This window comes from Uranotaenia lowii, chromosome 2 (genome assembly GCF_029784155.1).
Source record: "Uranotaenia lowii strain MFRU-FL chromosome 2, ASM2978415v1, whole genome shotgun sequence".
NCBI lineage: Eukaryota > Metazoa > Arthropoda > Insecta > Diptera > Culicidae > Uranotaenia > Uranotaenia lowii.
In genome coordinates, this window is record NC_073692.1 from 19,570,762 (window position 1) to 19,582,690 (window position 11,929).

The window sequence follows — 11,929 nt, forward strand, 5'->3', positions numbered from 1 at the left end:
GAACGATTTCGATGTTTTATTTTTCATCACTTCGCGGCTCGATTTTATCATTTTGTAAACGCGTATACATATTGTGCGTTTAGATAAAAATTTTATAATCGTCTTTGGTGAACTGGCATCATGCTGACTTCCGACCAAAACATATTGAGTCGTTTTATTTAAGCGTGCGCCAAATTCACATAAAATCAACGTTGCCACAAATTCATTTGAATCGTTTGTGTATCTCATTCTTGCCCGGAAGAGTATATTTCACGCGAACACAAACGATTGCTGGCGAAAACAGTAACAGCAACAGCAAAAAAAAACATTTCCACCCCGGCAGAGGGTGGTTTGTACAAAATATTTCGATCCCGACCGATTTTACTCAAACCGTTTAGGCGATCATACAAGCAGTGCCATTCACGATGCAAATCGTGTTCACAGCGACAAAATTTCATCGCGTTTGTACCAATGTTGTGTAGTCTGTGGCCCGCTTAAAGTATGTTGAGATAGTCTGGTGGATACAAATTTATGTGTGGCAACGTTGCATATAATACACTGTTATTTTTTAAACACAACTGTCAAATGTTCGGAAGTAAGTTCGGGATCGGAAGTCCGGACTTCCGAAGTAAAATTTAGTGCTGGCGCTATAATATATAGGTTTTCTGATTTCATAAAATATTTAAATATCATTAGATAGTTGAAACAAATGTTGATGAGAACATGTACCCGGAACTGTTGCAAGTTAAAATATGTTGTATGTACATATGTTAACATAATGTAAGTCCTGAATTGAAAATAATAAAAATTTACTGTTTCAGCCGGAGAACAAGGTAAGTACACGTAAATTTTGAAAAAATCAACGATAATTTGCGGGTATGTTCATCAAAAATGGTTTTAAATATTACTAAATAACTAATAAATAGTGATAGGTAAACGCACAAATATTGAGAAAATGGACTACAATACGTCTTGACTCATGCACTAAAATACCTACTAATTTTATTTTTTTTTGTCAAAAATTCTTATAAAATTTTATCAAAATCGGTCGGAGTAAGTTGATCATTGACTTTCAACTCAATTATCTTATTAACAATCGACAGGTTTGCCAAAAAAGTGTTTTTTTTTTAATTCTATTTTCATCATTCAATTTGAATCTCAAAATCTAGAGGGAAAAAACTGATTGTATACCGATTGGCATAAATCATTCGGCAATCACCATTATGCCAAACGGCATAGGACTTATTGCATATTTTAATTCAGGGCCCCGAAAATAGCTGTGTTATTAAAGTTCACAAGATTTTTTTCCGCTGAATGTTTGATGTAAATAAATTTTAACTTATAAAAGTTCTATTTGGAGGTCTTTTACCACAACCCTTTGCGCTGGAAAATCAGCGTGAGATCGTTAAATACGTAAGAAAATGGTCTTCCTGCAGACCTGTTTTTTTATCAATGTGCTATCCGAACTTGCACGTTTATTCTCTTCTGGAATTTAAATTTACCAATTCCGTGCTGTACAATTTCCTTACCATTACTTCTAGTCATCTCGTTCCATATTATTCAACGATATCGCTTTTTATGTACCCAACGATATTTCATATTATTTATGTACCCTTGACAATGGCACACAAAGGAATCAGTGTTAAGAACTTTCATCAAGGCTTTCCACAACTGATCTTTGTAAAGATTAACAAAGGCGAAAGGTTTTATCACAAACTAGTCTGTGGTTTTATTACGATGATGGTTGTTCTATAATTTTCTTTCACACGTTTGATACATAATTCAGGAAGTATCATTTCAACAACGAAAGAATTCAAATGAAAGAAATTACAGATTTCTTTTTTAAACGTACCTAACAAATTAAATTAAGCTTGCTTTTATTGCCTTCAATAATTAATACATTTACAAAAATAGTCTTCTTATTGTATACGACAATTATACGACGGTTTTTGTTAAATTAATAAATCTTTTTACCACTTAATTGTACATATTTTAGAAAACAAGACACATATATTTATTTCACAAATACTGGCTGGCTTGTCATAGCAGTATTTTTCTTCTAGTTGAAACTGTAAGATCACATTTTGTGCATTTTGTGGAGGGCCTTTTTTGTGAAACATTTCGTTTAACGTAACATCTTCATGCTAAGACATGATAGGTATACCCCATTCTAAATACAATACGTATTGACATGACGATTGTTTCAACTATCTACGATGAAAATTTCACTGCCAAATACTGGAAGTTCAAGTTCCTTCTTTTTAAACGGTATGTAGCAAAAATACCATGATCTTTGAATTTTCCCACTAATATAAGATCCTTCATGCAATCTTCGGCCAATGTAAAGCGGCTCTCCCTGTTCACTGATTCCTGCCGGTGTGCCCCTCATCAGAGTGTTGTCGCTATCGATATGTACGAATGTCCCTGGGGTACAGAGCACCTCGTACCGTGAACATTTGTGGCTCTTGCCGCCCCACGGAACGAAGCAGGCTCGTTGATGTGGTTTTACCATTCCTGGTGCCACCGAGTCCATCACTTTGGCCCGACCCACAAACAATGGGTATCGTCCCTCCTCATAACCTACTAGTACCGCATTTGGAGGAATTAGTCCATTGGTAGTTTCTACCCACTGCATTCGGTTCAGTTGGTCCCAACGTTTCAGATACATATGGTTAGAACCCTTGAAGGGCCGATCCGAATCGTAGGGGATGCGATCATTATAGAGGGATGCTAGAAAATTATGTGAAAAGTAATAACTTGAAGGATATGTATCAGTTGACGTGGTATTTACCGTATTGCACCATTTTCGTAAACTCGTTTCGATGACTAACACCTATCGCTCCCGTCTGCTTTTTGTGATGTTGATAATCAAACTGCAAATGATTTCTTCCGTTTCTTCTATAAACCGGGCAAAAGAGCTAGTCAGACAAAAAGTGAAATTGACGAGAGCGTTACAAACTCTCTTGTTTTCTTCCTCTCGCGATTTTTGCATCTGTTTATATTTTAATGACATTCCAACCAATTTCAACCAAAGCAGTTCTGCCGAATTTGCGATAGCAAATTTATGCATAGTTAAAATATATTTTCGAATTTTTAACGTTATTTTTATGTGATGCTTCATAAATAATGTAAGTATCCATTAACCAGAATCACCTGGTACCTCGTGCTTGCAAGAACATTAGGAATTCTCAACACCAATTAAAATACAGTCTTATCATTCTTATCTTGAACAATTATTTATGTAGTTACGGTAGTTACCAAACAAATTACAATTAAAAGAAAATGTCTTCCGATTTTAGACAACAGTATTATCAATTACATTCTAGAATACAATGATCACATCACATATTTTTGTTGGGTATTCATTTGAGCTCCTTAGCAGTTGTCTAATACTAGTATTTCATACTCCTTGTAAGCAGTTTCTTTTCCTCTATAAGGAACGTAGCAAACCGAGTGGGACGGTTGAACCTTTCCAACTATAAGCTGCCTTCTGTTGATCTGTACGCGTCCGATGAACAGAGGTTCCCCGAATTCCGAATAACCTCCGTGAATGGCTCCCACGGGCACATTGTTCGATGAACATGGAATAAATTTTGTCTTACAATTGCATAGATATTCGTATTTGCTTTTGGGATGCTCATCGGAGCCCCAGGCAATGTGGCAAATGTTTGCTCTGGGACAAACGGACCCGGGTGTAAGCGAATTACGGTGTTTGGCACGACCGATGTACAAATACCCGTCCTGGTTCATACCGCCCACGATGGCTTTCGGTGGAACAGTCTCGACATCTTCGTTGCTCACCCACTCGTGATACTGGAATGTTGGGTCTGGCATTGCACTGAATACTTCGTATTCCTTGAATCCCATTTCGCGTTTGCCATGGCTAATGTAGCACACTCCGTGCGACCGCTGCACTTTGCCATAAATGTACTTCCCCTCGTGTCTCACCCGTCCGATGAACAGTGGTTCGCCATTTTCTGAAATCCCAGCCGAAGTAGCGCTCAGCAGCACTTCCGTGTTGACCTCCGAAACCGGCAGGAATGATCCGGTCGTACAGAGAACTTCGTAGATTCTCTTCTCGTGTTCATCACCACCCCAGGCGATGCAACAAGCCTTGCGCTTAGGATCTATGTATCCGGGTGTCACCGAACCCTGGTGATGGGCTCTCCCTATGAAAGAACTGTTCCGGTGCGAATCGACTGTCCTGACAGCATTCCTAGGAACTTGCCCGTTGCTGGCCCAGACCCACTGCAACCCGGTTTGGCGATCTCGCCGTGCCAACAATCGCTGGCGAGCTCTACGTTCCAGTCTCGGTTCGTGTTGATACTCCCAGAGCCCGTGCCAAAATTGCATCTGGGAAAGCGAAGGCGGAGAAACTGAAGACACATAATTGTTAAATCGGACCATGAAAATAAAACTCAGTTTATCAATTACCTAAATTCACCATTTTCCTTAAATTCTTTACAATTTCACTGGCATATGCAATGGGGGAATGACTAATCTGTTAGAATGTTTACAGATGACAGCAGAGCGAGCTTGTTTGAGACTGCTGGCTGGCCTTTCTCCTTTTGGGAGAGAGTCCTTAAATTTTTCTCACCGTTCACTAGCTGCTCTCTTATTTTTCTCACTGATGAAGTCGTGCCACCCACCCCACCCAATTCCCAATCGACCCAATCCGATGGGCGATGAATCTTTCATTCGGAGCACATTCGAGTAGTTTTGTTAACTCGATTTAAAAATAAATTTCAATCAACGCAGTAGTGTGGCTTAACGATTAAAAAACATACCCCAAAATCTGATTTCAATTTTAAGTGTGATTTTTGAAACAGAACTAAGTTGAATTTTGAGTCCGTGAGTTCGAATAGAACTAAATTTTATTTTTTAATGATTCTAAATTATAGTTTTTTTTATTCCAATTCTGGATTCTGTATCCGATTCTGAATATTGTTCTACATTCTGAATCTCAACGCTGAATAAGAAATCGTTTTCTTATCAGGAAAAAAAATAACTTGACAATCTCTGAATATTTCATAAGTATTTTACTATTAATGCGAAGAAATTAGAGAAATTTTTAAAATGTTAATGATTTAAAATATTTTCATTGATCACTACTTTTAGTTTTTTAGGCTTTTACTCCCTTCATTTCATCAAGATTTATATTGATCATTCAGTACTGGGATGGGAATCGAACCCAGTGGACCTGCGATTAGATACTGTCTTCCCAAGCTATCCGCCTTGCCACCTAGAGGTACAATATGTTCAAAATGATGGATATGTCTTGGTTGTTCTTATTTTGGACCTTTTAATAACTTTTGAATTTTCAATACCTAAAAAAAAACATGCAAACGAAGTATGCAAGTGTAAAATTCTTAGCAATTTTTATCGATGTCCTTCTATAGTGTATGTATTACATAACCCATGTAATATTTATTAATAATAATAATATTTATTAATGACCCTTTAACTTTATAAGTCATTCAGGTCAGATTCCGAAAAATAGATACATTTCATTTTACAATTGGTGCAGTAATTTTGTTTGTTTTAAATATTCTATCAATTTGGATTCTCTTTGTTCATTGTTAGATAGCACTTCGCTGATGTCTCCTTGGATTCCACATGTTGTTCTTATTGAATTGTATTTGCGACATTCTAGTAGGATGTGTGGAACTGTCAGTAATGTGTTGCAGGTATCACATAGTTCTCGGTTTCTAAGGAATAGTCCCGAGTGCGTCAGTCTTGTGTGACCGATACGCAGTCGACATAGTGCACGTGTTTCCTGGCGTTGTTTGCGGTCGTTCCATGCGTAGGTAGTACATTTGATCTGGCGAAGAAATGGTTGGTGATGGCTTGTCCAAACACTTTCCCAACTTTGTCTGATGATGTGCTTCAGGTTTCTTATGGCATCTTGTGCTGGAACACCTTGTGCAATGCTGGGCATTGCTCTGGCTTCGTTGGCTAGGCGGTCAGCAAGTTCGTTACCCGTTATACCAGTGTGTCCAGGGATCCAGCAAAGAGTTATGTTTTTGAGCTGACCAGCTGTTTCGATGGATTGAATCCACGGATGTTTGGAGGACCCATTTTGAACTGCGGTTATGGCACTCGCCGAATCCGTGAAGATTACAAGAGGTGAATCGATGTCATAAACACTTTTAATCGCATTGAGTATGCTGTAGGTTTCAGCCGAGAATATGGAGCATTCCGGTCGGAGTCGCATTAGTTTTTGAATATTTGAGGACCAGATTCCGCAACCTACCCGGTTGTCAGCTAACGAACCATCAGTATAGATGTGTAGATGATTTGAATATTCTCGGTTGATATGTTCAGTGAAAAGAGGTATTGCCTGCATTGAGTTTGCACCGGATCGAAGTTTAAGTTTTAGTTTCCAATCAACTTTTATAGTTTTAGCATTCCATTGACGGGGCCCATGTCGCGTTATTGGTTCGATGTACGGTATCTGTTCATTCGTCAAATTCCGGAGTTGTGAATTAGCTCTCTGAATTATTGTTAGTGTTTTATTCGAATCTTCTGTAGTAACCCTCTGCTGTCTTAGTATTGCACATTTAGTAAGCTGTTGTACGTAGAGGTATTCAAATGGAAGCATTCCAGATTCGGCATAAATTGAAATAATTGGGCTTGTTCGGAAAGCTCCAGTTATACTTCTTACTATAGAATTGTATGCCGGGCGTAATTTTCTGATGAATTGTTCACTGCCGATACTGATAAATCCGATGCCATAGAATAGTTTCGGAATGGTAAGGCTTTGATGGATTCTCATAAGCGAACTCCTGTTTCCTCCAGTTAGACGACTTCCCATAATTTGGAACAGCTTTTGGGTTGACTCGAGTGCTTTACGACAGGCCCTAGCATGAGCTGAGAATCGTAGGCGACGGTCAACCGTTACTCCCAGAATTTTAGCGACATTGACTTCTTCAATTAGTGTCCCGTTGATTTGCAGACGGGGAACACTGTAGTGTTTGTATTTTCTACAGACGTGTAAAAGTTGCGATTTAGATGGCGATAAAGAAAATCCCGTGGTAACCGCCCAGCGATGAATTGTGTTCATAGCTTCCTGAAGTCGACTCCTTATTAGTGTATGGTCTTGTCCCCAAGCTATTACAAGTATGTCATCGGCATAGACAAGAAGTTTAATATTTGAGGATAGTTGCTCGAAAATTGATTCCATTGCAATCAAAAAAAGGGTTACGGAAATCACCGATCCTTGTGGGACACCGTTTTCTTGTACTTTCAAGGCAGAGAGTTTCCCACTCACTGAAACAGAAAACGTTCGGTTCATGAAAAAATTGTTGATGTATTTACCAAGATTTCCTTTTACACCCCAAGCTGATAGTGTTGTGAGGATTGGGTGTCGCCAAACTTTGTCATAGGCTTTACAGATATCGAGAAGGACCATTTCACAGTGTTGCCTCTCCTGTAAAGGTGTTTCTAGAATCGATTCCAGGTCAGAAAAGTATGATTCGGTACCTCTACCACTAATGAACGCGTATTGGTTTTTGCTGAGACAGTTGTTTTGATGCAGAAAATGTAATAATCTCCGATTGACCATCCTCTCCATGACTTTGCCAACGCAGTTAAGTAATGTTATAGGACGGTTATTGTCAGGTTCTCTGGCATTTCTACCCGGTTTTGGAATAGCAATGACCAGCCCATTCTTCCATTCTGGTGGTATTAATCCAGTTGCCCACACTTCGTTAAATACATTCAGAAGCGTATATTTAACGGGTAGGGGGAGCCGTTTTAACATAAGGTAATTTATTGTATCGAATCCTGCAGATTTTCCGCTGGCTCTATCGAGTGCCCAAAGTAACTCACTAATGTTAAAAGGAATGTTAAAGTCGAGTTCTTCTCCTCCATCAAAAGTTGGGGGGTTTCTTTCAGCCTCGCGTTTCATGCTTTGAAAATCGGAGGCGTAGCTTTCTGTGGCAGATATGTTTTCAAAGTGGTCCGCAAGAATATTAGCAATGTCAGAAGGATCGGTATAAATATTATTGCTTGAAACTATGCAAGGTTGCTGTATGCTACGTTTTCCTCTTAGGATGTTGACTTTCCTCCATAGAAGAGAAGAGGAAGTGGTAGGATTGATCTCTTCGATGAAATTTTCCCAGGATTGTTGTTTCGCTTTCCTTACAGTTGTTCTTGCAATGTTCCGAGCTTCTTGGAACTCTTTAAGGGCTTGTGATTTTCTGGGGTCGTCGTCTCTGATTCTTCGTAAGGCTCGTAATTTCTTTCTTCGCGTCTTAATTGTTTTCGCTACTTCCGGGTTCCACCAGGGTACTGATTTTCCACCGAATCTTCCAGTGGTTCGTGGAATGCAGGCTTCTGCAACTTCAACGATTGTGTCGATGAACTGTTGGCTAGTTACTTGTGTTTCGGGGGGTAAGAGTTCAAGAGTCTTATTTTCAAAACTTTCCCAGTCAGCTTGATCGGTAATCCACCTACGTCGTAGGAGCAATGGTTCGTTAGTTGTTGGGATTGAAAGTCGGATTGGAAAGTGATCACTATCCCGACAATCCGCATCTACCGACCAGATGAACTTGTTGGCTATATGGCTCGAAACAAGGGTTAAGTCTAGAGCAGATGTACGACCGGAAATGGGATCAAGTCTTGTATGCTCGCCGTCATTTAGCAGCACCAGGTTATGTTGAGTGATAAATGTTTCTATCATGGAGCCCATTCTGTCAGTTCTGAGACTACCCCAGATTTCGTTGTGAGCGTTAAAGTCTCCCATGAGAACATGAGGAGTAGGTAGTTCTTCTAAAAGTTGATTTAATTTGGTTTGATAGTTGTGAGGGCTAGCTTGGGGAGGAATATATATGGAAATGAAAGTAACTTTGAAAGGATGTAGGATGGTCACTGCAGTTGCTTGTAGGTCGACTTGGATATTATGGAAACTGTGGGGAATGCTGGAGTTAACTGTCAAACCAACTCCATGTTGGTCATCTCGGTTGTTACCACTTTTTAGTTTCCAGTTGTAATTTCGAGTGAGGCTGAGTGGAAAAGTTAGATTTTCTGGGCATTTTGTTTCCTGCAGTGCTAAAACTAACGGTTTTTCATCGTTTAGGAGTTGTTGAATTTCCGGCAAACTTCCTCTTAGGCCCCGGACATTCCATTGTATCGCCATTGCCTTAAAGTCGCGCGGTGTTCGACTTGAGCAAGGCTGGGAAGAGTCAAATCTTTGGGAGTTTTGTGTGACGTCGCCTACATCTTCTACATTGAGAAGAAGGGGAGTACTTTGACCTTCGCTACATAAAGATCTTGTATTAAAAGGCTCATTACCCTGAGTGTTAGAATTCCCGCTATTTATAAATTGTTGGGTATAAGTGGTTGAAATAACAGTGTTCGTAGTTTTAGATTGATTGGTCATTGATGATTTAAAAAGATATCTGTAAGAATAGCGAGAAAAGTGTTTAGTCGTAAGACATATCAGTTTCTGAGTCAGTATCAGTTTCCGATATTATCATGGTTGGGGTTTCGTTTTGTTTGTGGCTATGTCGTTGAGGCTGTGGGGATTGTTTTTGGTTATCATTTTTCTTCTGTGGCGGCGATCCTGTTCCAGATTTATCCTGTTTCTTGTTTTGTCGCTTTCTTTGACGCTTCGAGATTATTTTTGAATTTTCTTCTGAGCTTATTGTCGGTTCGGGTTGCTTGCTTACCTGAGTTTCACTGGAAGTTTGGGCTTGAGCGGCTTGGGACAGATATTTAGGGGTTACCAGTTGCATTTGCAAGGCTTGTATCTGAGACTGGAGGTCTTTGATTTGTTTTTGGTGTGAAACTTGAAGCTGCTGAGAATGCTGTTTAAATTGTTTTAGTTTTGTTTTTAAGTCTTCGGTTTCTCTTCTAGCATTCGCTTCAGACTCTTTAAGTTTCGTAATTTCGTTATTTTGTAGGGTTTGGGCAATATTAGAATACGTGTTCTTTTGCCGCCTTTCTGTGAAGATCCTCCTAGCCTCACCCATGGAGAGAGACTCATCTGTCCTCAGACGAATTATATTTTGCTCCTCGATGCGTTTCGGGCAAAGATTGGAGTAGGACGTATGATTTCCGTTGCAATGAATGCATTTTGCTTCTGCTTCACATGTGCCTTCATGACTGATCGAACAGTTACCACAAATAGGTTTATTTGAACAACGATTCTTCGTATGTCCATACTGATAGCAAGAACGACATTGCATTGGAGAATCATAATATATCTGAACCTTTGTTCTTATAAGCCCGAAAAATATAAATTCAGGAAGAACTGTTCCGTCAATTGTCAAAACAATGTGGGGTGTATTTATTTTCTTTATACCTTCTTGTCGTTGGATTCTTCTGACACCGATGACCTTTTGCGACTTCAGTTCCTCGAGCAGAACATCATCGCTGATACCGTCAACTTCGTGGCAGGTTACTTTGCAGAGTCTGCGATTAAGTTTGTTGTGGGATTTGATGGTAATTGGGGTATCGTCTATTAGCCGTTTTAGTTTCCTTAGTTTATCGGCTTGGGCAGGATTTCTTACTTTTAAAATGTACTGCGTTCCTCTGGCCTCAGTCAGTGCTCCATCGATCTTACCTACTTCGTTCTCGATTGTCTTTGCGATTAAAAATGGGTTCTTTGGAAGTTGGATCGGGTTACCGAGTTCATCTTCTCCTGTTGCTTGTAGGCTCAGCAGAATCAGTTCTCCTGATTTGCCCAAAGGATCAATCCATCCAGGGAGTCTGCGGGTTGGGTCTTCGCCTAGCACTTTTTGACCACGTAAAGGATCTGGCGCTTTAGGCGCCAATCCGGCGCTTGTGCCTGCCATTGGGCAGCACAAGCACCTTTACGTTTTCTTTCACTGCTCTATTCTAGTATTATCGCCTTAACTTCTGCGCACAGGGAGACTACCAATGCGTTGCGTCGTCTACGCAACACGCAGCAGAGCACGCTTGGAGCTAAGTGCTTGCGTGAGAGGTTCTCGAGAGAGCGACTCTCAATTTTCGTGTGGTTTTCGTGTAAACACAACTATTTCCCTAAACAATAGCACTTTCAACTCCGATCGAAATCGAAACAAAATTATAATAAATGGGGAATTTCACGTCCCTTTGCACTAAATCTTCACTCAATCGGATAACCGAACGTCTAATAGAGTTATGGGAAGTATCCACGAGAATATCAGTCCTTCAGAATCAGTATAAAAACGTATCTCTATAACCGCTTGAAAACAACCACGCGTCGCTTGGCAAACTTTCACTCGGAATGTAATATTTATTGTATTCGTCGATTTGGGGTCATTTTTGAATTTTTCAAACCCTGGGCTCTAAAAAGCTTCGTTTAGTTCAAAACTCATCCATGATTTTTTGAGGAATTTTAAAGTAACGTTCACATGAGTAAATTTGAACTTTTATGTTTGTATTAGAAAATTGAATATTTCGTGCTGAAAAATCAACACCATTTTTTATTCTTCTGTGGAACCGAGCCTGCTAATGGGTTTTGTACCAATTTATAAATTCTCTGAAGGAAATTTTCCGCTGAACGACTTTGTGAAATACCGTAACTTCGTATCTTATTAGACAAAAAATTTATAAGGTGTTGAATGGGGGCGTGTCTTTTAGCATTGAAAAACAATAAATTCAATTGACATCACTGTTAGGTGCCTAGCAAGGTATTGCATGACTACTTTTCAATGCTTTTTTTCGCGAGGCACCAGCAGTGATGTCAATTGAAGTTAGTGTTTTTCAATGCCAAAAGACATACTCCTGTTAAAAAGCTTATTACTTTTTTTGCCTAAAAAGATACGAAGTTACGGTAAATATTCGACAAAGTTGTTCAGCAAAGAATAAAAAATGCTGTTCATTTTTTAGTACAAAATATCTACTGCTGCAATCTACAGATTCCAAGGAATCCGATAGTATTTTCTATTAATTTGTTACATGGTTTTCAATTTACAAAAAATACCAAACGCGCACAAAGGCG

General features: G+C 39.4%; 2 protein-coding genes across 2 annotated transcripts; both read right to left on the reverse strand.

Moving 5' to 3' along the window:
* Positions 1-1,817: 1,817 nt before the first annotated feature.
* LOC129749629 (uncharacterized) lies at positions 1,818-2,979 on the reverse strand. Its single transcript, XM_055744660.1, has 2 exons — positions 2,771-2,979; positions 1,818-2,709 (listed from the first exon to the last, which is right to left on the reverse strand). The coding sequence occupies exons 1-2, from the start codon at positions 2,781-2,783 to the stop codon at positions 2,183-2,185; spliced, it is 540 nt and encodes a 179-aa protein (XP_055600635.1). The 5' UTR covers positions 2,784-2,979; the 3' UTR covers positions 1,818-2,182.
* A 207-nt stretch (positions 2,980-3,186) lies between these two features.
* On the reverse strand, positions 3,187-4,499 carry LOC129749620 (uncharacterized). The gene is made up of 2 exons (XM_055744651.1): positions 4,414-4,499; positions 3,187-4,355 (listed from the first exon to the last, which is right to left on the reverse strand). Exons 1-2 carry the CDS (start codon positions 4,424-4,426, stop codon positions 3,355-3,357), a joined length of 1,014 nt encoding a protein of 337 aa, XP_055600626.1. The 5' UTR covers positions 4,427-4,499; the 3' UTR covers positions 3,187-3,354.
* Positions 4,500-11,929: the final 7,430 nt, after the last annotated feature.